Here is a 27,804-nt window from a genome sequence, read left to right as displayed (position 1 = left end):
TGAATCGCCCTATATTTTTGTTTCTCAAAAGTGCCTCTTTTTCTTATTCATTGTACAGGGTGTGACTGCATATATTTGTCAAACTATAAGACATAAATTATGAAACTTGGGACACATATTAATGGAACATGTTTAGATTACATTTGTTCAACAAGTCCTCCACCAGCGACATGAAAAATATCACATCAGCACTCGAATTCCTCCAATACACAGGTAAGCTTGTCCATCATCAATGGTGCAATGGCAATATGTATCCGGTTCTTCTGCTTTCTGTGGTAGTGTTGGAGCATACACAATATCCATCATGAAACCCCACAGGAGGAAGTAACAAGATGTCAAATCCAGTGACTGTAGAGGCCAGCTGAGAAGTGCTAAGTTGCCAGTGTTTGAGGACCACTTCAACATCATGGTAGAGTTTCATTCAGATATTCACACACTTTGCAACTCAGTGAGGGGGTGCCACATATTGTTAAAAATGAAGTTGTTCTCATTCATGTTAACAATGTTTCCATCAAAGAAGAATGGGCTGTAAACAGTTTAGTGGTATTATTACACAAAACACATTAACTTTAGGTGAATCTTGTATAATGTTCAATGTATGAATTCTACAGACTCAAAATTCAAATGTTGTACTTGTTCACTTTCCCACTAAGGTGAAAAGTCACTTCATCACTGAACATAATGCATTGTGCATATCAGCTATCTTTGTCAATAGCAATCTGAAGCTCATTAGTAAATGCCACATATTTGTGATTATGATAATAATGCAGAAGCTGTAAAAGCTCTAACTTGTACAGCTTTCTACCAACTGACATCTCATAATACACCAGACAGTCATCGTAGGCAATTATGACTCCTGGTTGCCTCAAGGAATTGATTGGAAAGAGATTTGAATTCATCAGAAACATGAGTGCAGCCCGGACTCTCTCCTTTACATACACATCTTTTGTCTACAAACTGTTGATACTGCCTGCAAATGTTCCATTGATTCAGAGGATCAGTTTGGTACCTCAACCTGAAATATCTTTGTACTGTAATCATAGAATTACACTTCACAAACTCAAAAACACAAAATGATTTCTGCTGTGGAATAGATATTTTTCAATAATTGATAGTAACCAAACAAATAGAAGAAAACTGACATCTAGCATCAAGGAATATAAACCAGACAATGTGTTTGTTCCTCCAATAACTTACATGTGATGCAGCAATTGATAGTTTTGACAATGTAATACTTTGTGATACATATATTCTTTTTGAAACATCCTGTATTTTGATCATATTACTCTTTCCACTAATAATTTTCTAATCTTCTACTATATAGAAACTTACTTGTCACTTTTAGCCTCCTATCTACAATTTTTTAACTGAATTGTCACAATACTCGCTGTCTTTGGCTTCCTGTGCCCTCTGAAAGCTTTTCTTTAAGCTCTGTCTTTTTGCTTTCTCATACGGTGTGGTTTCCTATTAGTATGAGTTCAGAGAGAAAGTTCAGTGTCTTCCACCCTCTACAACTGTTTTTTCTATGAAGATGAAACATGTCATACCAATTTTGGTGCTTGTCACAAGCTTCTCATATTGGCAAGTAAATTTTCAGCGGTATTTATATTACTGTGAGCACCAAATACATAAACGTTTCGTCATAGGAATCAAACTTGCATCTTATTGTGCTATTCATTTTATAGTTCAACTAAAAAAAAATGTTTGTGACCGGGAATGTTTCCCTCTCAGTCAAAATATTTACCTGACATCTCTAACTACATCACTACTGCCTATGTACTCCTCTTTCAATCTTCACACTTCGAATCACCACTATGCAGTGGCATTTTCATATTAGTAGATGCCATGCTTTCCACAATCAGATTATTTGTTTGTATCACAAACACCTTTCATTCATTTATTTGCCATGTTCTGTAGATCACAGCAAGAAGAGGATTCTTCAGGGATGTCAAATGAGTGTAATAGTTCCAGGATCCTCAAAAAATATGTGTAGATTGTACTTTACATAATATTCTTATGACACGCTTCTTATACATAAATACTTTATTTACTTTAGGTGCTTTTCCACAGAAGATCTTTCCATAAGAGAAAAGAGAGTAAAAATAAGTGAAACGACCCAACAGTTTTTTCTTGATACTTCTAAGTGCAAAACAGTGCTTCTTGATTCGTTTATGTATGCTGTATATCCTTTGACCTAAGGTACTAGGTGGTTTTTTAAATTAATCCCTGTCATTTGCTCCTCCCCCTACCTCTTTTTAGGCAAATGAAAGAAACACTGTTTCTAACAGCCATTTGTTTAATGACTTTCTGTGCATGCCTGTCTCTCCTTCTGACCAGTAAACAGAACTATGGTTCAGTTTTGGTAATCTTTTTTTTTATGGCCTACCATCAAGCATATTCTTAGAATATTGATCTGGTAGTACTGACATGACTCTTTAAGTAAATAGCTGGCTTTAGAAAGCATTTTTCTACCCAATATCCTGTGAACCTTGGACAAAGGGCAACAGACAGATTCCATATTCCCAGATTTCTGGAAAACATTTGACACAGTGTTCCACTGCAGACTGTTAATGAAGGTATGAGCATGTGAAATAGATTCCAAGATATGTTAGTGGCCTGAAGACTCCTTACATAATAGAACCCATTAAATTGTCCTCAAAGGTAAGTGTTCATCAGAGACATGAGTATCATCAGGAGTGACCCAAGAAAGTGCCTTAAGACTACTCTTATTTTCTATATACATAAATGATCTGATAGACAGGGTGAGCAGCCATCTGCAGTTGTTCGCTGATGTCACTTTTGTGCATGAAGGTGTCATTGTGAAGTGACTGTAGGAGGATACAATATAACAAACAAAATTTCTGTTAGTGTGATGAACATCAGTTTTATCTAAATCTGAAAAATGTAACATAATGCAGACGAGTAAGGAAAAAATTCCGTAATGTTTGAATACAGCATTAGCAGTGTGCTGCTTGACAATATCATTCTGATTAAATAGTGATATGAAATGGAACAAGTGTGTAAGGATGGTAGTAGCAAAGGCAAATCATTGACTAAGGTTTATTATAAGAATCCCAGGAAAGTGTAGGTTCATCTGTAAAGAGGTCAAATGTAGAACACTGGTGCAACCCATTCTTCAGTACTGCTCAAGATTTCTTACCAGTAAGTCCCTCCTTTTTGGAGGGAAAAAGATTTTCTTCTGTGGAGTGCTTATGAGAAAATTTGGAGACCCAGCATTTAAACCTGGCTGCAGAACAATTCTATTGCTGCCAATGTACATTTCACATAAGGATCACCAAGTTAAGATAAGAGAAATTACAGTTTGTATGGAGACATAAAGACAGTTGTTTTTCTTTTCTCTATTTGTGAGTGGAACAGGAAAAAAAGTGGCTAGTATTGTTACCCTCCACCACACACCATACAGTGGATTGTGGAGTATGTACATAGATGTGGACATAGATATGAAAAAATAAGAACAGAACACTTGAAATACACATTGAGAAACCAAAAAAATGCAGTAACCTGTAAGGAGAGTTATATAGGAATTTAGACTAGAACACAGTAAAGAAAGAAAAAAATGTAAAACTAAGATTACTATTTCAAATAATTTATGTAGTGTGCACTGTTAAACAAACTTGTAATGTCAGTTGTGATACCTGGTGAAGAAGTAGGCTGCAAGTATGCACAGCCATACGTCATTCTCAAGAACAGTAAGAAATTTGAAGAGTGATGTTGGTGTTTTTGGTTTTTTCATCAGTATTGTGATGCCAACAAGATCGTAGTAAGGCACTGTAAAATCCACCACATTTTCACGCTCTGCCATCACTGACAGTGCTCCTAGTGCTATGTGTGCTTTCTGAAAAATATGAAGTTATGTGCTGTAATACCAAATGATTTATTCTACTACATCTCACTGAAAATCAGTTTTGAAATGTTAGCAAGTATCAGAATTCAGCTTTATCCATATTTTATGTGATAACAAATATAACACAAATATAGCTTTATTCATCAACCACAGAACCATAACAGAAACAAGCCTCTCAAGATTCCACATGTAACAAGACATACAGAGGGCGCAACATAAACGATACACAGAACAACTGATGTAAGTGGTACAAACTAAAAGAACATAGTAAGGGTGAGCCAGCACTGTTCCACATTTATATGGGTGTGAATCATGGGTAGACAGTACAGCAGGGACTATGCTATGTGCAGCTTCCTATGATGGCCTGCTGTGGCCGGCCAGTGCTGATACAGTTGATGGTTGATTTAAGTATACACACATGGTGACACTACACTTGGTGCACTGACACCCACATGTACTAGTAGCAGGGTACAATATTTTATTTTATTTGAAAATATAACTGATTTTGGCTTTATAGTAATTATCATATCCATAAGTGGAAAGAAATCACAGTTTGTTGCAATTTGTGGGACATGACAATGAAACTATAATGTGTGAGTGTAGAAACATGTAATTTTACTACCTTGCGGTGAAATCATAGTTCTTAGTTAACTGCTTAATGATATTTGTGATAGTTAAATAATGAGTAAATGTCACAAATCTTGGTGCCAGTGGTGCTGGCAGTATGAGTGGTGACAGATCCCTAATTAAAAAATATTTACTGAGGGAATTTAAATGGGAGAACATGTAGTTCATATATTTACCAATTACATATACCAATTACTTTAATAAAACAATATAAGAAACTTCAGTACAATTGTTATCTTCTGAACATAAAGGATCACAAATTAATTATTATTTATGAAGAAAAATTTACATGTTAAAAATCACTCCATGAACTAAGAACTTGTGATCACCAGACCAGTCTCAAATGAAACAAATTCATAGATTTTGTAATTCCCTTGCTGACAGCGACTGGTTTGGTCAGTGTCATGGAGACACACCCTATAATTTAAGTAACAATTTGCCAGCAAATATACTATTCGATAAGTTTTTTAAAGTATTTTTTGGCACACTTTATTGACTGCATTCCAACAAAGAAATTCAAAGTAGGCCTAACTGATCAAGTCCTGAAAACTAAAGTTCCTGCAAGCTTCTGTAAAGTTTGGAAGGTAGGAGATGAGGTACTGGCAGAAGGAAAGCTGTGAGGATGGGGCATGAGTCATGCTTGGGTAGCTCAGTTGGTAGAGCACTTGCCCGCGAAAGGCAAAGGTCCCAAGTTTGAGTCTCGGTCTGGCACACAGTTTTAATCTGCGACAATAAAATTATTCTATTCTATTCCCTACTCTGGTGCCCTTAAAATGGAAATGTATAGGTTGAAGTTCAATGTATTGGGAATTATTGAGATGTAGTGGCAGAAAGAAGAAGAGTTCTGGTCAGGGGAGCGCAGGGTTATCAACACAAAATCAGTTAGAGGTAATGCTGGCGTAGTTCCAATAATGAATAAAAGAATAGGAATGCAGGTGAACTATTGTGAACAGCATAGTGACCACCACAGCCAACATCTACTGCAATACTACAAGTTTGTATGACTACTAGATGATGAAGAGACTGAAAGAATGTATGATATAAAAGAAACGAATCCAATAGCATAGGGGGAAGTAAATTTAATTGTGGTTTGGAGCTGGAATTTGATAGTAGGAAAAGGAAGGTGAAGTAAAAATAGAAAATAGTAGGAGGCATCATCTGGAGGGGAGGGGGAGGGGGGGGGAGTGAATGAGAGGAACTGGCTTGGTAGAACTTTGCACTGAATACAATTTAATCACTGCTAATACTTGCTTTAAAGATCATGAAAGAAGACTGTATAAGGTGGGAGAGATCTGGAGACACCAGAAGGTTTCAAATACGTTATATAATGGTAAGGCAGGGACTTCAAACCTAGATTTTAAAGTGAAAAATATATCAATGAGTAGATGTGAACTCGGACCATGTTTACTGGCTATGAAATGCAGATTAAAGCTGAAGAATCTATAAAAAGGTACAAAACCAAGGAGAATTTCAAAATGACTGTCTTAAACAGGGATAAGGAACACAACAAAAGCTGAATTGGTAGCCTTGAAAGATGAAATAGTGAAGGCAACAGAGGATAAAATAGACAAGAAGACAAGGCCCAGAAGAAATCATCTGATAACATATGAGATATTAAATTTAACTGACAAAAGAGGAAATATAAACACACTGCAAATGAAGCCAGCAAAAGTTAATACACATATCTAAAAAAGTTATATTGATGGAAAGTGCAAAAAGGCTAAGCAGGAATAGTACTCCATCTTCAGGCCACAAGTGGCCTACTGGGACCATCCAACCACCATGTCATCCTCAGTGGAGAATGCAGATAGGAGGGGCGTGGGGTCAGCACACCACTCTCACGGTTGTTACGATGGTATTCTTGACCAAAGCCACTACTATTCAGTCAAGTAGCTCCTCAATTGGCATCACAAGGCTGTGTGCACCCCGAAAAATGGCAACAGCACATGGCAGCCTGGATGGTCACCCATCCAAGTGCCAACCATGCCCGACAGCACTTAACTTCGGTGATCTCACGGGAACTGGTATATCCACTGCGGCAAGGTCGTTGCCTAAGCAGGAATAGTACAGAGAGAAATGCAAAATCTCTGGAGAAAAGAGAAATGTTGTATGAGTATCTCAAGAGCTTGATGGCAAGTCAGTACTATGCAAGGAAATTAAAGGTGTAATGTGAAAGGAGCATATAGATGGCCTGTACAAGGGAAATGAAGTTGAAGATAATACTAGGAAATGGATGAAGACAATGATCAGATGGGAGATATGATACCAAAGTACAAACAACTTCCTTGAAGTAGACAAAATGCTCTCAAAATTATTTAGATCCTTGGGAGAGCCAGCCATGACAAAACTATATATGAGATACAAAAATACTCTGAGACTACACAAAGAACATAATAATACCAATTACAAAGAAGGCAGGAGCTGACAGGTGCATATATTACTGAACCATCAGTTTAATAAGCCCTAGTTACACAAGACTGAAACAGGCTATCTACAGAAGAGCAGTAAGAGTGGAAGAAGGTGCATTAGGGAGGATCAGTTTTGGTTTAAGAGAAATATAGGAACATATGAGGCAACGCTGACTCATTGACCTATCTTAGCAGATAGAATGAAGAAATTCATATTTATATTTTTTGACATGGATAACTGGAATGCACTCTTTGAAATTCTAAAGGTAGCAGGGATGAAATGTAGGAAGCAAAAGCTTTGTACAATGGTTACAAGAGTCAAATGCAGTTACAAGAGTCAAGTAAGATGAAAGTGAAGCAATAGTTGAATAGGGAGTGAGACAGGTTTATAGCCTTTCCGTAGTGGCATTCAATGTGTATGTTGAGCAAACTGCAAAGAAAAACAAAGAGAAATTTGAAAAGGGGATTTAAGTTAAGGGACAAGCCATAAAAGCTTAGAAAATTGATTATGACATGGTAATTCTGTCTGAGGTTGTGAAGGACTTGGTAGAATAGCTGAAGGAATGGGTAGTGTCTTGAAATGAGATTATAAGATGGACATGAGCTGCATCATTGGCCACCTCAAGCAGAAGAGTTGCTTTGTTGGTGACTCACAATTTTAGCAATTTTGACTTTGATAATCTGATACTGCAGTGCTCATCTTTGGCATGTCAGTGTAGAAGCATTCACAAATTCAGTTAAGTGAAAGTTTCTCACAATTGTAAATTTATTTACATGTAAAAGCTGACTTCCAAATTTTCCTTTGTGTAAGATTGCACATGACAGATCCATCCATTGAAATCCTAGAATCTAATATTTTACTGTTCATGTTGTTTTTGCACAATTTTTCATTGGTTATGTCAATGCTCATGTATATCATGATGTATTTAATTTTGAACATTTGTGAGTTCCATAAAAAAACTCATATCATATCAGCAGTTGGTGCATTTTAGAAATTTTTGGCAACAGTATTCTAGCTCAAAACTAATTGTTTGCTAATGCAATTGTACAATTATTGAAAAGTAAATATGTTTTTGAGAATTTTTTGACACTTGCAAACATATATTTTTGCAAATTTTTGTAAGTTATGAGTGTTGTACGTGACATATTTCACAGTACACTGGTGTTTGTCATTTAGTTAATGTAGCACATATTATAGCTAATATCATAAGTTATATTTAATTTTCCCTTTCAACAGGCGTGTATAATATGTACATTTATCATATCATATATAAATGCTGTGCATCTTCATATTTTCACGATGCAAAGACTGATCCATGAAATTTCAGGTAATACTATTTTCAAGTTTATTAGTGGCTGTAACCTCAAAAAAGTTTCAGGAAATCAGCATTATGACCAGTTTTTCTATTGCCTCAACAGAAGTCTCATTTTGCATTCTAACTGCTTCAGTTGTCAAAGGGAATTAGTAATACTTTTGGTTTAACAGGCCCACAAATTATCAAAAAATTAGCAGGCTTATTTTAGAGTTACTAATTACCATTCTGTAAAATACTGCACCAGGCACAATGCAACCTCACTGTGTAAAGTGTTCTTGAATATCAGGTGACTTACTTGATGTTTTCAGGCAACTAAAAATCGTTATGACTATTGTCAAATGATTGAAAGCTGCTGCAAATGGTTGTGTTGGGAGAGCTCCAGAGAGTTGTGTACGAAAGGTACCTCAAGTGCAATACTTGCTTGTAGAGCCTGTTTGCTCTGCATGAAGCATTGGCTCTGTCACTACTCAGTCACTTGGCTGTGAGTGGCATGTCAGTGGTAGGTCCAGGTAACCTGTACTGAGGTTATAAGGCAAGTGAGAACATGGGGTGTTATACCCATCCCCCTGACAGACAAATCTGAAGTGCTGCCTGTCTCTGAAACCGATTCCTTTAGGAAACCTGCTATGTCAAGAGGAGACTAACTCACAAGACATGGAACTCTTAACTGTTGGAAGTTCAAACTTAGAGCAAATAATGGTAGTACTTAGTGAAACAGTAGCAGGAATGGGAAGGAACACCAACTGAACTCAGTTTGTATGCCTGTGGGCTTCATTCAATATGTTGAAGAGGCTAGTCCAGCAGCCATAATGGAACAGGGTGCAACCAACTGCAGACTGAGGCACAGATTGGAGCAAATGATGCCTGTCATCTGGCTCCAAAGTAATACTTCAGTAATTCCAACAACTGGCACAGATGGTTGAGAATACCAGCCTTCCACAGTGAAATTCACCCCAGCTCACAATCTGCAGCTTTGTCCTCAGAACTGATCACATCCTCCCTGTTCTAAGACAATTGGAAAGATAATCCAGAGATTTAAAATGTTCAAATCCAAAACTGAGGTTGGTGAGACATTTGGGGAAAATTAAAGTGTATTTGAAAATGATATGCTAATCGTAAATGTAGATGGTGTATTTGTTGCAGTAGACAAGAAACTCAGAGTGACTGAGACAAAAGTTGAAATTGCATGTGAGATTGTCTGGACAAGAATCAGTACCAAGGGTGGGCATAAACTTATAATTGGAGGCTTCCATTGACTGTCAGACTCACCTCCAGATTTAACCAAAAACTTGAGAGAAAGCCTAAGTTCACTAGTACATAAGTTCCCCAAACAAACAGTCATTGATAAAGGAAACTTTAATCATCCAACAAACAACTGGGAAAATTAAAGTTTTGTAAGTGGTGAGCACGACATTCTGTGAAACATTGCTAAATGCCTTCTCTAAGAACTACCAAGAATAGATAGTTTAGAAGTCCATTCATGGTGGAAATGTAAAGGATCTAATAACAACAAACACACTTGACCTGTTTGAGAATGTCTGCACTGAAGCTGATATCAGTGACCATGAGGCAGTTTTAATGATAATGATTACTGAAGTACAAAGGGCCACTAAAACAAATAGAATTTATATTTTCAGCAGCAAACTAGATAAAGAGGCAATAGTGTTGTATCTCAATAAGGAATTCAAAACATTTAGCTCTGGAGAGAAGCACACAGAAGAACTGTGACTCAATTTTGGAAGAGTGGTTGGCCATGCACTTCATAGATATGTAAGTGGTAGTGTAGTTTATGATGAGAGGGATCCTCCATGGTATATAGGCACTGTAAAGAAACTTTTAAATAAACAAAGCCTAATGCATAATAGGTGTACAAGAAAGCATAGGGCTAGAGATAAGGAGATGCTGAATGAAATGTGCAGTGTTGCATTATCTCTGTTCACTCCTCATGGTGCATTGTGAACCACTCATATTTCCACAGAACTAATATTTGAAACAGCCACCATGAGCTGCTGCTATAGGGAGCTCACCAGGTAGCCCTACACATGCCACCAGAGCATGCTAAATTCCCACTGCCTCACTATCTGCAGCTCCGTTTGGTCTGCACACCTTCTAAGTCAACATTTTCAGATTATACAAAAGTTACAGAGGGCAGAGAAGTGAGGGCTTTATGAACCTAGTATGATTCTGTTGGCGCTTTGGCTGTTAGTGACTTTTGTAAACTATTACTAGTGGGACAGAGAGAGAGAGAGAGAGAGAGAGAGAGAGAGAGAGAGAGAGAGAGCGATCATAGGTTACAAAGTTATTTGCACTTTATACTGAATACACTGTAAATAAATACATATATGGTTTAGTCATTCTATAGTACAGTGTTTGATATGTTACTCTTTACTCTGATATGTTACTCTTCACATAAAGAAGATTCAAAATCTCTGCATACCAAACTAATCAATAATTCTCTCAGTGTTGAGAGAACTAACTAAAATTAACTCACGGAAACTCATCAGTCAATAACAAGTGAAAAATAGAATTCCAGCGGCCATGTGCTGGCTCCTCCCTTCTACTCTCATGATGAAAAAGAAGAGGAACAGATGGAGTACTGGTTACAGCTCTAGCAGCACTTTGCAGCCTACAAATATTGTGATTCATGACAGTCTTTCTTTTTTTCTGGATAGGAGTGCACATCTTTTGTTTGTGTAAGAAATTGTTCCTTCAAACATAGCCCCAAACCCTTCCCTATGAGGAAGTTGGTCAAAAAGTAGATGACTCATATGAAGTGAAGCTTCATGTAGCTGCTGCTCATTTCAGTTTTTTTCATACACATCATAATAGCAATCAGTTTTACAAGAAAAGGATTGCTGACCTCAAGGACATGACTAGGAACTGTAATTTTAGCTGCACTTCTGAAACTTCTTTTCAAGGTGAAATTCTTCAACACACCATTAATCAGAAACTTGCAGATAACAGAATACCGGCTGAGTTTCTAAAGCATTGCATTCCTTGTCTCAATGATGCACTTTAAGTAATCAAAGCTCAGGAAGTACACGATGTCATGGGACTTGATTTTAATATGACTTTTTTTGCAGTGGTCCCCAACCTTAGTTCTAAGGGAACTCTGCCCCACATAGCTAATCTTGACAACAGCCAACAGCTAGCAGGGCGTGAGGTGCACAACCACTTATAAAATCCATGTGCTCTGAAGTCTTGTCTCACATTTTATGTCATGAATGATCACAAACACAGCTTCTTCCACTAAATGAAAAGCTGACACAATTAGAAATCAGGCCACACAAAGAAAGTGTGCTTCCTAAGTAAGCGCAAAGCAAACTTTGTGCCACACCAGTCTAAATTTTGGCAGATGGAGGTTAATATAATCTCACAGTATGAATCTTTACCCGCTTCTACTGGAAATTCTCACAGGAACTGGAGACATATGCACACATATCACAGAGCAATGTGTACAGTGCAAAATTTGGCTAATTCAAATCAGCCTTTCTCACTTGGACAAACAGCAAATGGCTCATTAGAAACAACAGTCATATTTAGAGGAAAAAATCGCAAACTATTCTTATATTTACAGTTTTAGATCATTTTAGCCGGGCACTGGTGCTTCAGTCACACTGATTAATCAAACTACTTACTGCAAACTGGGACACCTCAGCTCTGAAAATAACAACTGTGTCTTACAGCCCATAACAGTGATGGTGTGTTTTTGGGTCATACACTTTGCAATGGGAATAGCATTAATGCTAGTTACAGTAGTTTGATCATGCTTAAGTCTCAATATTTTTGGATGTATTTGATTTTTTTGGATTAGATATTCAGGACAATGTGCATGCTATTGATAAAAAAGTTTCCCATGCCAGCATTCATCAATTGTATGTAAAATATAGACAGTTGTTCAGTGGCATATTGGGACACATGATGAATTTTCAAGCACATATTACATTCAAAGACAATGCTCAACCAAAGTTTTACTATGCACACCTGGTGACCACACGACTGACAATGAATTTGCTACTAAACTCAGTGGATAAGGACAAACTGGTGTCTTGGAACCTATTTCTGCTAGTCAGTGGGCATCTCCACTCATTATCACAAGAAAATCAGTGGGGAAAATCAGACTTTGTGTGACTTTAAAGCAAAAGTTAACACTCAAATGGTTACTGATTCTTTCCTGCTCCCACACATTGAGGAACTTATCGACTAAATAACATGTGGATGAATCTTATGTAATATTGATTTAGTTGTTACTTATCATCAATCCTGGATGAGGTAAAGAAAAAACATATCAGTTTGTATCAATACCATTACCTTCCCCTCGGAAGTGCATCTGCTCCTGCATTATTTCAATGATTTCTTGGACAAGTGATGTCAAATGTTCATTGTGTTCAAATAATTTGGATGACATCATTGTGTCTGGACAAGCACTGGAACAGAATCTCAAAAATTTGGAATCTCTTTTCAAGTTTTAATCAATGCAGGGCTTAAGTGTAATTTACAGAAGTACTCATTTTTAAATAGTGAAACTGAATGCTGGGGATAATTTATTGGCACCCATGTCACTCATTCCTTAACTAAACAATTAAAGGCCATCTGGAGATTACCTTCTCATAAAAATGTATGAGAAATACAGGCAGTTAAGGGCAAACTGACCCACTATGTCAAATTTATTCCAAAACAGCACAAATGCTGATTCTTTGCATCACTCGCAGTGTAAAAACGTTCCTTTCTAATGGACTGGAGAAAGTGAACAATAGCTTCAACAGCTGAAAAGTGCACTCCTTAGTTGCCCATGACTTATTCATTTCAATAGGCAAAAACCGGTAGAGCTTGCCGTTCATGCATTATCTCATGGAACAGCGGCAGTTTTAACTCACAAGGTTGGAACCACTGAATGCCCAGTAGAATTCACATCTAATACATTGACCAAGGCTCAAGACAATTACAATCAGCTCGAGAAGGAAGCCTTATCCATCACCTATCGCATCACAAAATTTCAAAAATATCTGCATGGTTAGAAAATGTATTCTCATGGGAGATAATAATCCATTGACCGCTCTTTCTCATCTGATGAAAGATGTGCTTGATCATACAGTACAGAAGCTGCAATGTTGGTCACTACTTCTTTCAAATTAATGGTATCTTCATAAAGCTTTCAGCCACAGCCTTCATCAGTAAAAGACACACACACACACACACACACACACACACACACACACACACACACACCACATTCACAGACACAAGCAAGCAGACGTCATTTACATACAACTGCCAACTCCAGCATCTCGGCCCGAGGTGCTGGAGTTGGTGGTCATGTGTGCATGAGGTGTGCTTGCTTGTGTGTGTGTGATTGGTATGTGTGTCTCTCTTTTACTGATGAAGGCTGTGGCAGAAAACTTCATGTAAGTGTCTTGTAATTGTGCCTGTCTGCAGTTTGATGTGTCTTCTTTATGGTAAGTAGCAATCTGTCTTTTCCTACATTGTTGATATTCCTACCAGGAGTTTCCATTGTTTGAAATTAATGACATGAAATTCTCTATTCCCTATGGCACAGCTTACGAATACAGACCAAATGTCTCACTTAGCTATGAGAAATGATCCATAGTTTGATGCATCATATGCTTCTTGTCTTCAGCAATCTGATTTTAAGCACTGCAAGCTTTCCACTGATTGTCAGTGGTTTGCACAAGCTACTGAATGGGATCAGTCACTACAATTGCTCATGTATTACATTCAGATGGGTTGGCCTTATAATCCAAAATCACTTTCAGGTTCAGTGGTATGCAAATGCTACACACAACACAACGGCCTTTTTCTTCAGAACGCTGTAATTTTATTGCATACTCCTAACAAATAAACAGAAGTCATGATTTCCACATCACTGTGGCAACATTTTTTGAAAATATTACACTGAGGAAGTTGGTAAATTATTAGAAGTAAGCAACTAGTGTGCCAGAATTGTACGTGGCTTGGGCTTGACTAGCAGACAAAACTGATGGTTGCCCAATGTCATCCATGTGTGGATAACCAGGCAATCAGGCAATGGTGTGCCAGGAATTTTTCAACTGGCCTTAAACTGATGGTCTTTGGTAATGCACCCAAACTTATTTTGCTAGTCCTTTCTGGAATATCTGGTGGCTACTTTTCATTAATACATACATTAGATAACCACTTGTCACTGCAAATAATTCAATAACTAGCACTAGCACAATACAACCATTCACTTCCATGTTTTGTTTAGAAAGTTTGCTATTAACTGTTGTTTCAGACAATAGTCCACAGTTTTCTTCGTTGAAAATTCAAAAATGTCGCCAAGAATGTGGGGTTCAACATATCTGAAAGACACCAAACCCTCCTCAGTCAATGGAAAAGTTGAATGTTTCATTTACACTTTCAAGGCTAAGTTTTGCCAGATGAATTATTACACAATAGTCATCATAGCACTCTGCTGCATCCATTTTACTCTTAATAGTCTGCTTCAGATACCAGTTTTACAATTAAGCTCCACATGAAGGACATAGTTTTCTAACATGCCTCTAACAAGCTTCACAACTGGGAATCTGGCATCATTGCTCAGACGACTGGCCATGCACATTATACAGTTTATGACAAAGCTGGTACCCACTGATGACACCAAAATCAACTACATTTTCTTAATTATTGCCATCATCCTGCCATAGATTTTCACATTTCATAAACACTGCCTGCATCCCAAACTGCTGCCGTCAAGCAGCCCTTGCCGGTGACTGACATTTGGATGCATGGGTTGTCAGACAACTCTGCCATGGATGTTGACCTCTGCCACCAATGTGGCAACTGTAGCATCCATGACCATTCAAAACAATGCCAGTCATGGACAATGGGCCTGCTTCAGCTACACAGCCCTTGATGTTCACAGCAGTGGTAATGCTGTGCTCACCAGTGCTGCTGGATGAATGCCATACCCCCAGTTTTTTAGCAGGTGTTCCCTGTGGTTCACAAGATGAATGTTGAGTCATGATTCAGTCGGTGCCATCTGCATCAAGCCACTGCCAATTCCATCAGCAGCACCTTGCGAACATTGTCACCCACACCAACACTATGCAATGATGGTGCGCAGTGTTCAAGGTAGCGGTGAGGGGTGGGGGAGGGGAAGAATGCAGTATTGATGGTGTCTTCACTGAACACACAAGGCATGTAAAAATCCACTTCTATCTCTGCAGAAGACAGATTTAAAATGTCCATCATGAGTTGCTGCTATATGGGGCTCACCAGATGGCACCAGTTGGTGCTACATAAACCAATTCAGATCTCACTGCCTGCAATTGTGATTGGTCTACATATCCTTTTAAGCTACTACACTTACTCAGGGCTCTGCCTCAGATTATCCTCAGACTATTCGAAGATTATGCTGTGGTTACGGAAGACAAGAGCCTAGAAATATGCGATTGTTACTCCAACTGCTAGTGACTGTTATAAAGTAGGACTGGTGGAAAAGAGAGAGAGAGAGAGAGAGAGAGAGAGAGAGAGAGAGAGAGAGAGAGAGAGAGAGAGAGAGAGAGCACAGAGACCTCAGGTTACAAAGTGATGTATACTTTACACTGAATATACTGTAAATAAATATCTTTATGTTTTAATCGTTCTATAATTTTTGATGTGTTCTACAGTGTTCATCCACCTTGTTACACTGATGGATGCAACGAAACATGTTCAACTGTAAAGAGGGCATTGTGTGAAGCATTCAATGACTATCAAAACAGACTGCCATTCCAGGATATCTCATAAAACCCAAAGAAATTCTGGCCATATACAAAGTCTATTAGTGGTACCAAAGTCATTAATGAGTTAAGGTCTAAAATTGAAAGTCAAAAGTGAAAAAAAAATTGTGAACTCTGTTTTTAAATGTTCCTTTAAAAATGAAAACTGAGAGGTACTGCCCAAAAAGAGTGAAACAGATATTAGTGTCAATGGTGTTGAGAAACAGCTGAAACTAAACAAAGGTTCAGGGTTCAATAAAATTCCTAGATTTTATACCAAATTTGCAGGTGAGTTGGCACTTATTCAATCTATAATCTACTGCAGATCCCTCACATGAAAAAGACATACGCATTAGTTGGAAGAAAGGACTGGTCACACCTGTCTCCAGGATGTGTAACAACACATATCCACAAAATTACCATCCAATATCCTTGGCATCCTTCTGCTGTATAATCTTAGGACACATTCTGAGCTCAAACGTGTTGAGATATCTCAAACAAAATGACATTCTCTTTGAAAATACCTATCATGTGAAACCAACTTGCTCTTTTCTCACATGACATCCTGAAAACCACAGCTCAAGGCAGTCAGTTATATGCAGTATTTGTCAATTTCTGAAAAGCATTTGATTCAATACTACACCTACACTTACTATCAAAAATAAGATCATGTGGTATATCAAGTGAAATTTGTGACTGGATTGAGGATCTTTTGGTAGGGATAACACAGCATGTTATCTTGGATATAGAACCATCAACAGATGTACAAGTAGCTTTGGGTGTGCCCCAAGGATATGTGTTGGTAGCCTTGCTGTTCAAGCTGTATATTAATAATCTTGCACACATTAATTAATAGTAGCCTCAGACTTTTCACAGATGATGCAGTGATATACACACATCAAAAATAGTTTTCCATCACCACAGTTTCCAGAACTCCTGAAGACAGATGTTGACTGAGAATATTGTATCACAGACACTGTCTTTTGACTGTTCAAAGATGTCACTAAATCCGTGCAAAGATGTAAACAAAAATGCTTGAGCAGCGCCTATTAGATGGAGGGGTCTGACAGCCAATCAGTTCCAGTCATTCCACCAGGAAGGAGGTACACGGCTTGTGCTGTCTGTAGCTCAACCATGCCTAGACAGTCAATACCACGGTTAGATTGTGCTCGCATTATTACTTTGAGCCAGGAAGGGCTCTCAACAAAGGAAATGTCCAGGCATCTCAGAGTGAACCAAAGCTATGTTATTTGGACATGGAGGTACAGAGAGACAGGAACTGTCGATGACATGCCTCACTCAGGCTGCCCAAGGGCTACTACTGCAGTGGATGACTGCTACCTACAGATGATGGCTCGGAGGAACCCTGCTTTTCATGCAAATACATAACATCGTGTTATGACTCAAACGGTACACAATAGGCTGCATGATGTATGACTTCACTCCCAACATCCATGGTGAGGTCCATCTTTGGAACCACGACACCAAGCAGTGCGATACACATGGACCCAACAACATGCTGAATGGACCGCTCAGTATTGGCATCATGTTCTCTTCACAGATGAGTGTCGCATATGCCTTAAACCAGACAATCATCGGAGATGTGGTTGGAGGCAACTCGGTAAGGCTGAATGCCTTAGACACACCATCCAGCGAGTGCAGAAAGGTGGAGGTTCCTGCTGTTTTTGGGTTGCATCATGTGAGGCAGATGTACGCCACTGGTGGTCATGGAAAGCTCTGTAATGTCTGTACGATAATTGAATGCCATCCTCCAGCTGACAGCACAACATATTGGCAGCATATTGACAAGGCTTCATGGGTGGGTCTTCATGGGTGGCAATTAGAGTCCCCATCATGCACATCTTGTGAATGACTTTCTTCAGGATAATGACATTGCTTGACTAGAGTGGCCAACATGTTCTCCAGACATGAACCCTATCGAACATGCCTGGGAGAGGTTGAGGAAGCATGTTTGTGGACGACATGATCCACCATCCACTCTGAGGGATCTATGCCAAATCGCCATTGAGGAGAGGGACAATCTGCACCAACAGTGCCTTGATGAACGTCTGGATGGTATGCCATGATGAATACAGGCATGCATCAATGCTGGAGGACATGCTACTGGGTATTAGAGGTACCAGTGTGTACAGCAGTCTGGACCACCACCTCTGAAGGTCTCATTATATGGTGGTACAACATGCAATGCATGGTTTTCATGAGCAATAAAAACGGTGGAGATGATGTTTATGTTGTCCTCTATTCTAATTTTCTGTTCAGGTCCCGGAACTCTTGGAACTGAGGTGATGCAAAACTTCCATTTATGTGTGTACAATGAAGTACTGTTTAAAAATGTTACGCAAATATTCAGTCAGACCTTGATAAAATTTCAAAGTTGTGCAAGGATTGTCAATTTAATTGGAGAATTAAGTAATTTATGGTAAAAGCTGACTAAAAGAAGTGGCTGCTTGACAGGATATATCCTATGGCATCAAGTAATTGTATTTGCTAATGGAAGGAATTGCTGGGGATGAAAAATGTACAGGGAGATCAAGACTTGACCACAATGATCAGGTTCAAAATTATGTAGTCTGTAGCAGTTATTCAGAGATGAGAAGCTTGCACAAAATAGACCAACAAGGAGAGTGTCATCTTATCAGTCAATTAAAGACCACAACAATAACAAAACGTTAAAAGTACTAGCAGCAAAGTAAAATATGCCTGAAAATACAAAAACTGCTTACTAAATGCAAAATAATTGTAAGTGTGATGAAGAGGCAGCTATCCAAGCTGACTCAGCAGTTGTCTCACAGCAATGACAGTCCACCAGTATGCAGTAGCCATAGAATGGACAGTAATATAGACATTTCATTATTTGTCAGTGTACTTGGAGCCACTAGTTTGTGTTAATGTTGCTGGGTTGTGTGGATGTCCACACTGGTGGTGAGTAGCTCATAAAAAGTGGACTTAGGCTTTGATAGTTGCAGCCACAATGTCTTTAAAAATGTTGTAGTAAGGACTATGGAAAAATTATTTAACTTTTTAACTATGGTGCTTCTAGTAATTATTTTCCACATTATCTAGAATAGTATAGATTTCAGTTTCTTCCAGTATATAAAATGGTATGCCTTTTTTACTATGTGAAATTTTTAAGACATACTGAATAGGAGTCATAAAATGTCCTCCAGTGGTGGTACTGCATTCACCAAATGCAGTCTCGTCACTATGTTTCTCTGTATGTTTCCCATATTCCATGATAAAGTTTTGAGACCTTTTAAATGTACCCTTATCAGCCCCAAATTTAGTACCAACATTTATAGCCACAGTGCTCACTTCCATAATGTCACATGTTCTCATGTTAATTCAGAAGCCCCTTCTGGGTTGACTATCAGCTGGCATTTACCTTAACACTCAACATAAACATAAATCAGCAATCAACTTATAATTAAATGTAAATAGATATTGCAAGTGTAAATATTTGTTATAGTTTTGGGTGGTGATTTTAATTTACCAGATATAGACTGGGAGACTTAAACGTTTGTAATGGGTGGCAGGGACAAAGAAGCCAGTGAATTTTTTTTTTAAGTTAGCAGTTAAACAGAGAACCGACTCATGGAGATAACATATTAGACCTTCTGGTGACAAACAGACCTGAACTATTTGAAACAGTTAATGCAGAACAGGGAATCAGCGATCATAAAGCAACCTAAGCATGACACATGCCCCATCCTCACAGCTTCACTTCCACCAGTAACTCATCTCCTACTTTCCAAACTTCACAGAAGCTCTCCTGCGAACCTTGCAGAACTAGCACTCCTGGAAGAAAGGATATTGCAGAGACATGGCTTAGCCACAGCTTGGGGGATGTTTTCAGATTGAGATTTTCACTCTGCAGTGGAATGTGCACTGATATGAAACTCCCTGGCAGATTAAAACTGTGTGCAGGACCGAGACTTGAACTCGTGACCTTTGCCTATCACGGGCAAGGTTCGCAGGAGAGCTTCTGTTAAGTTTGGAAAGTAGGAGACAAGGTACTGGCAGAAGTGAAGCTGTGAGGACAAGGTGTGAGTTGTGCTTGGCTAGCTCAGATGGTAGAGCACTTGCCCATGAAAGACAAAGGTCCTGAGTTCAAGTCTTGGTCAGTCTGCTAGGAAATTTCATATCAGCGCACACTCCACTGCAGAGTGAAAATCTCATTCTGGGATCATAAAGTGGTTACAGCGATGGTGATTTTAGCCGTAAATAGAAATGTTAAAAAAGGTAGGAAGATTGTTCTGTTTAGCAAAAGTGACAAAAAGCAGATTTCAGAGTACTTGATAGCTCTCAAGTACAGATAGTGCTGAGGATCAGTGGACAAAGTTCAAAACCATTGTAGAATACGCATTAGTTGAGTATGTGCCAAGCTAGATGGTAAGAGATGGAAAAGAGCCACTGTGGTACAACAACCAAGCTAGAAAACTGCAACAGAAGCAAAGGGAACTTCACAGCAAACATAAACATAGTCAAAGCCTTGCAGACAAACAGAAATTACATGAAGCGAAATGTAGTGTGAGGAGGGCTATGCGAGAGGCATTCAATGAATTTGAAAGTAAAGTTCTATGTACTGACTTGTCAGAAAATTCTAAGAAATTTTGGTCTTATGTCAGAGCGGTAGGTGGATCAAAACAAAATGTCCAGACATTCTGTGACCAAAATGGTACTGAAACAGAGGATGACAGACTAAAGGCCTAAATACTAAATGTCTTTTTCCAAAGCTGTTTCACAGAGGAAGACTGCACTGTAGTTCCTTCTCTAAACTGTCACACAGATGACAAAATGGTAGATATCAAAATAGATGACAGAAGGATAAAAAAAAAAAAAAAGAGGAAAGGCCGCTGGACCTCATGGGATACCAGTTCGATTTTATACAGAGTATGCGAAGGAACTTGCCCCCCTTCTTGCAGCAGTGTACCTTAGGTCTCTAGAAGAGCGTAGCATTCCAAAAGATTGGAAAAGGGCACAGGTCATCCCCGTTTTCAAGAAGGGACATCAAACAGATGAGCAGAACTATAGACCTATATCTCTAATGTTGATCAGTTGTAGAATTTTGGAACATGTATTATGTTTGAGTATAATGACTGTTCTGGAGACTAGAAATCTACTCTGTAAGAAACAGCATGGGCTTTAAAAAAGATGATCATGTGAAATCCAGCTTGTGCTATTCATCCACGAGACTCAAGGGGCCATAAACATGGGTTTCCAGGTAGATGCCATGTTTCTTGACTTCTGAAAGGCATTTGATACAGTTCCCCACAGTCGTTTAATGGACAAAGTAAGAGCATATGGACTATCAGACTAATTGTGTGATTGGATTGAAGAGTTCTTAGATAACAGAATGCAGCATGTCATTCTCAATGGAGACAAGTCTTCCGAAGCAAGAGTCATTTCAGGTGTGCTGCAGGGGAGTGTCGTAGAACTGTTACTATTCACAGTATATATAAATGACCTTGTGGATAACATCAGAAGTTCACTGAGGGTTTTTGCAGATGATGCTGTAGTATATTGAGAGGTTGTAACAATGGAAAATTGTACTGAAATCCAGGAGGATCTGCAACAAATCGACGCATGGTGCGGGAAATGGCAATTGAATCTCAATGTAGACAAGTGTAATGTGCTGTGAATACATAGAAAGAAAGATCCTTTATCATTTAGCTACAATATAGCAGGTCAGCAACTGGAAGCAGTTAATTCCATAAATTATGTGGGAGTAGGCATTAGGAGTGATTTAAAATGGAATGACCATATAAAATTAATCGTCGGTAAAGCAGATGCCCTACTGAGATTCATTGGAAGAATCCTAAGGAAATGCAGTCCGCAAACAAAGGCAGTAGGTTACAGTACACTTGTTTGCCCACTGCTTGAATACTGCTCACCAGTGTGGGATCAGTACCAGATAGGGTTGACAGAATACTTACAATACAGAATACAATATTTATATGGGAATGTCCTGTGCTTATAATGCTACCATACTGGTTTCTTTGCCACAACTTATAATAGTCCTATGTCCTGGGCATGGGGAAATCAGGCCATCTAAGTTGTAGCTGCTGTGTCTTTTTACTGCATCTGTGATTTGGTGTCTCGTACAGCCCATCTTGGCTATGAGGTGAGGAAACTAGTTCGTGATATACCTGTAATACTACATCAGCAGACTCACCTTGTTGAAATTCTGCTTAGCTGTTATGGTTTGACCAACTTTCCTGTGATTCTTGTGTTGTTCAGTAAAGTGTCTGAGCTTTTTCGTCACTGCAGCAAATATATTGTTTTACAGTGCAACACTCCCCTGTCCTTCAAAAAATCAGCCTTGTATTTTGCTCAGTGTGTTTCTGGGAAAGTCTTGACATATGTAGAGAAGTCAACAATTGTATACAATGCTCTTGGTTTCTTTCTTACTCTAGTCTAGCTTGACACATATGGTTCATCAGTTATGCTCTTAATGCTAAACCTTTATTTACTCCATTCAGTTCGCTGGACTTGTGTTCCTGTAGAATATATTTCCCCTAAGTTATTACTTATACACTAGTACAATCATTTTTCCACAACACAGTTCACAAACACTTTATTATTCACAGTTTTACTCACTGCTCTTCACTCATCAGGTAGATTATCCTTACTAGCTTATTTGCTGCTGGTTGACCAATTAACTGCTATCTGATGTACTGGAACTTTGAAGTGTGGGTGTACTGATCTTTGCTTATGATAGATGTACATTACACAAAATGAAATCAGAACCAATACAGCACTAGAAACTGTGACACTTACAGACATAGCATTGTGGTGTAGCTTCTAATGATTTGTTGAAATTTTTGTTCCACTGATCCATCTCTTTCATGACAATAAGAATTTGTCTATTGAATGTAGCTCTGCTTTCAGGGCATTGTTTAAATAGGTTAGGTGCTTGGCTGGCAACACATCTAGCATTCTTTCCAGCTGATACAATAAAGGTTGTGTCAGATTAATGGCAGATCTTCCAGTGACAGTAGACAGATGATGAAATGTCATGACTGCAATGTCACAGTTGTATGATTGATTAGCAACCCATAATCCTGCAATTCCATCTTCAGCATGCCCTTCAGCTCTCCTTGCTTGTAATATTTTCCCAGTATTACTTCCAGAGAAAATATCAAGCAAACCCAACATGTGTTCACTTTCTGAAAATAAAGATGTGGTGGCAACACTTCACTTTGACATTCAGCTGCTTCCGTCTTACCCAGAAATAGTTGTACTTCACATGCATGCAAACTAGTCTGAACCATCTTAGATGGATACACACTGTAATACACTTTCTGTCTGTCTGTCTCTCTGTCTCTCTCTCTCTCGGCCACCATGGTTGTTCTTCTGATATCAAAGGGTTCCTCCCATTCCAAGACTAGCAACACTTCTTGTGTCCTAACCTGTACCAATACTCCCATGGCTGCCCACTTCACTGGGTAAGGATGAACCATGAAACATTGGTACTGTGCATCCATATTTGCTACTGGTAACTGGACCATTACACATAGTTTCACTCCATCTGTGTTAACTACCATTGTTAACAAGTGATAGAATAGTTGAAACTCCATTCCATTGGTTCTACCATGCGCTGAAACTCTGCTGTTAATTCATGTTGTACTTTTTTTAGTCTGGTTACTAACTACTGTGGTGGCAACAACATAGGACTTAATTGTCTGTGTATCATGTAATGAACTGGTTCTTGCTATGTTGCTACTTCAGTTCTCACATCACTCAAACTATCCACCAGTGAGCATAATAACTTTGCTACAACCATTCTTTCACCAGTAAATTTAGTTGAATTTGTACTCCTTCCAAGCTGTTATTTATTGTTCCCATAATACTCCTTATATGTCACATCAATTCCATGGTTAGTTCTCACACTACCCTAGCGTTATTCATTTCTTCATGCACTAGATTCATCAATTGCTTTGTATGCCATTCCATAGATGCTCTATTGCTTGTATTCATATTAGTGTGCTGTTCAACTCCTGAAAATCATCATTCCACTGTTCTAAACATTATTTTCAGCAGCCTCCCACCTGCATCTGACCATCCTCTTTTATTCCAAATCAGGATTTGTGCCATCAGATCTACTACTTGATGTAACTTCTCTACAAAAGCCATAACTTTTGACAGTCTCCTTTTATTTCAGTTAACACTTCTCCTTTCTCTGCTTCCCTACACAATTCTGCAAATGTTCACTGCAACCTTCATATCCTGTTTCTCAACCTTCATATCCTGTTTCTCAACCTTCATATCCTGTTTCTCAGTTCTCATGTATTTTAGACCAGCCTTAATGTCCACTGGTGACTGTTTAGTATACATCTGTTTATCCTGAAGACAACACTTCTGATTTTCGTGGTTGGTTTCATAGTGTGTCCACTCCTTCTCCCCTGAACAGGCTTACAGTCACCAGTATTATGACATCTTTGATGCTCTCTGGAGTACCCCAACTATCAGAAAGGAATTTTCATCACTTTCCCTCCCTCTTTCAAGAAGTGTGTGCATCAGTTACTAATGCACTATTACTGTTTGACAACACCCAATGTCCTATTCTTAATACCTATACAGACACTATCAAAATCATCAAGCTTGTTATATTGTTATTTGACACTGCAATCAAAGCACATTTTTGATTCTTATTGTATACCTCGGTCATCAATTCCTGCTCTCTTCCTCTTGTCCTAGATCCAACAACCTTTACTGGTGATGGTACTGGTACTTAGGCCAAGTGTGCAAAGCCCCTTTAAATGGCACAGTGGAAGTTTTCATTGGATATTGCAACTTGATGTGGACAGGTGATGTTATCTCTACGACCTGATATGGTTCTTTGTTTCAGGACAGAAATTTCTTTTCTTTTCTCCCCCCCCCCCCCCCCCACCTCCATAGATGTGTACAGATTCACCAGCAACCCATTGCCCAACTCTCCACTGAGGTAATTTACTAATACACAATCCAGTCTGTTCCGCTCACTCAAGTGCATTTACATTTGTTTTCTTCAGTTTGTACCACACATCCTGCAAAATTTTCACAAATTTATTTACTTAGTCCCCATTCTTCTGAAGTTTAAGCTTAAACATATCAAACAAATGAAGGCATCTTTCTACGGCATGGTACCTCATAGGGTGACAGCCCAATAATGCTGCATACTTTAAACAGTTTCGAAGTAGAAAGTTGCTGCTGTGACATAAGAGGCAGTTGAAGGAAAGGTCACTGTCAAGAGATTCTAACATATCAATCTGGAACCAGCCCAACTGGTATGATTGCATTCCTATTAACCCTTTTCAACCCAATTTTTCTACTCACTGCACTCTTCCCAACTCTTATTTATTTTAAGCAAGTAAGGATGTAATAACAGTGGATTGCAGGAACTGTACAGGCTCTTCCTTCCCATAACCAGTGATCAACTGGGTCTGAGAACCAATGAATGGATTCAACATAATCACTAACCTCTTGTCATGGAATGAAAGACACATAGACACATAATTTTCATCTCACTTTGATAGGCACATAACTCACATTCGGAAGGTTTTGTCTTCTTCAAATTACATGGAAAATGCTTCCTAGAAGGCAAAACTGTACCTGTTAGAAGAAATTTCATGTTGTGTGATTCCCAAGCAAGTTGAGGGCTTGCGTAAAACCTGTCAAGAAAAATGTGATAGCCTGAACAATCTGCACAAGCTAGTGGTTGCTATGCCAAATGAAAAATCAGGACAAATTAGATTTTCTGTAGTTGTCTTTACTGAATGTGGAATGTGAGAAACAACATAATCATTTTCTGAATCACACAGATAGAAAAGTTCTAAATGCTTCTTTGTAGACTTCTTTGGGTTGTAGCACTTGAATTGAATTCTTCCTCTGAATCCTACTGTGCTCTCACCTACAACCACATTTCTTTCATTTACACAGCCAAGAAAAAATCCTTGAAAAATGGAGTTTGTTCTTGCCAGTCTTCTGTAAAATAGTCAACTAATTCTGCCATCATATTCAAGGCCATATTCAATAATACACCAAGAGTATCCTTCAATTCCTCTAATGAAACATTCCTCCACGAGTGCCATATTGAGTGTTTTGTATGTAGTGTGACTTTCAGTATCTTTTCTTTAGCATCCATACATGTAGCATTCACAATTTCACTAATAACATTGCGGTGAAGCAGAGCTGGAAACAAGTTCATAGCTTGGTTGAATGCCATGAGGAATGGTAAAACCCTGCTGCATGACAGAGAAAGGAAACTTCATGATATCACCATCGCCATCACGATAAACTTTCCAGGCATTTGCTACTGGTTGATTTCATCACTTTCCACAATAGATTCTGATTCACTAGAACTCATATCATTGCACAGGGTGGAAGATTCTTCACAGTCACTTTCAATCTTGCCTCACTGCATGCCCTAAACAAGCAACACCATCCCTGACTGTTATAACCAAAGAGCTTTAGCCACACACTGTCACAGTTCATGGAGCCTATATTTGTTCTCCTAACAAAAGAGGCACAGCAGTGGTAACCTCATAGCTATTTGACATACTTGGACATGTTAGTGTACACCGTTAAAAAGACTGTCAGTGCTACTCTTTAATGCCATACTTTCAATTACCTGAAACTAATTACCTTTCAAAATAATTAATACTTAAGTTCCTTACCATCATAATTTATAAGGCAGGTTTTGCCTATGTGCTTGTGTCTCTGACTTTTGATACTGTACTTTTGATACTCCAATTTTTTTATGACCTGGATAATATCCTTCACTAATTAATTAAGCTACTAATTAAAATGTTTCATAATTTATACTAATGGTAAATATTTTTCAAGATGGCAACCATACTCATGTGTACGGTATCACCAACATGGATGTATAATATGGTTCTATAAACTTTCCTAAGTTCCTAACACACAGTATATTATGTAAATTAAATTTCTGTCTGGGCATATAGTTCATTCAAACAGTTGAATGTTTATCCATTATTGATCACACATGCCACATCTACTATGTATATTATTTTGTGTATGACAAAGGCAGACAGCTGTTTTTATGATTGCCAATTTTAATTATGACTAAGCTAATTGGTGACACATCATGATCAGCCTGTAAAACTTAATAAGACTTCTGAAGAAGGCCCATTTACTTGGGTTGAAACCTAGGTCAAGAGCTTCCATCTTTCAAATGATTACATTGTTTCCTAAATCAAAAAATATCTTTACAACAGTCTTTGTAAGGCTGATCCCACCCAAAACTTACCAATTTGGGCTTAGAAACAGCAATGGTAACATCTAGAAAATTTAGTTCTGGGCACATTAACAAGCATGTGGTACATCTGCATAATTCTCACTATCAAATTTTGTATTCAGAAAGCAAATATGAAACAACTATGTGTAACTGTTCCATGAAACTTATGCACTGGATTTTTAATCATGTTGTTGACTGTTTATATGACAAAAATGTGTGAACTGTGCTTGTTATGATACATTGTCACTGCGTCACAGCTTCACTGTATTAATTGACTATTGTGTCACTTCACTGATTTGGTGTTATCAGAGAATTATGAAATCATTCCACAACATTCTAGTAATCCTAAGTTTAGGAGGTAGAAGTGTGAAGATGCCTACCTGTATGTAATATGCAAATGTGACACTGGGCCTTTTAATTGCACAACTTATAGTGCTGATAAATGTGAGAAATGCCACTTAACTGCAGCAAGTGTGTGTTGCACATGATTTTCACAATCCTAGAAAAAAGTTTTTATCTATTTCATTAAGACATTGAGCTACCAGATACCTAGGATTTGACAGAATTGAGACTCTGAGGACAAACAGGT

The 27,804-nt window shown here is 38.4% G+C and overlaps 1 protein-coding gene and 1 pseudogene across 1 annotated transcript in view; both read right to left on the bottom strand.

Moving 5' to 3' along the window:
* The window catches only part of LOC124544638 (ionotropic receptor 25a), a 424,769-nt gene that overhangs the window by 188,895 nt on the left and 208,070 nt on the right, over nt 1–27,804 (bottom strand). The window contains exon 11 of the mRNA XM_047123253.1: nt 3,657–3,856. Coding sequence (XP_046979209.1) covers nt 3,657–3,856 — 200 coding nt within the window. The remainder of the gene's footprint in view (nt 1–3,656; nt 3,857–27,804) is intronic.
* LOC124555210 lies at nt 6,427–6,544 on the bottom strand (annotated as a pseudogene).

This window comes from Schistocerca americana, chromosome 1 (assembly GCF_021461395.2).
Source record: "Schistocerca americana isolate TAMUIC-IGC-003095 chromosome 1, iqSchAmer2.1, whole genome shotgun sequence".
Taxonomy (NCBI): domain Eukaryota; kingdom Metazoa; phylum Arthropoda; class Insecta; order Orthoptera; family Acrididae; genus Schistocerca; species Schistocerca americana.
Note: the sequence above shows the minus strand (reverse complement) of the source record. Positions and strands in the feature narration are given on the sequence as shown.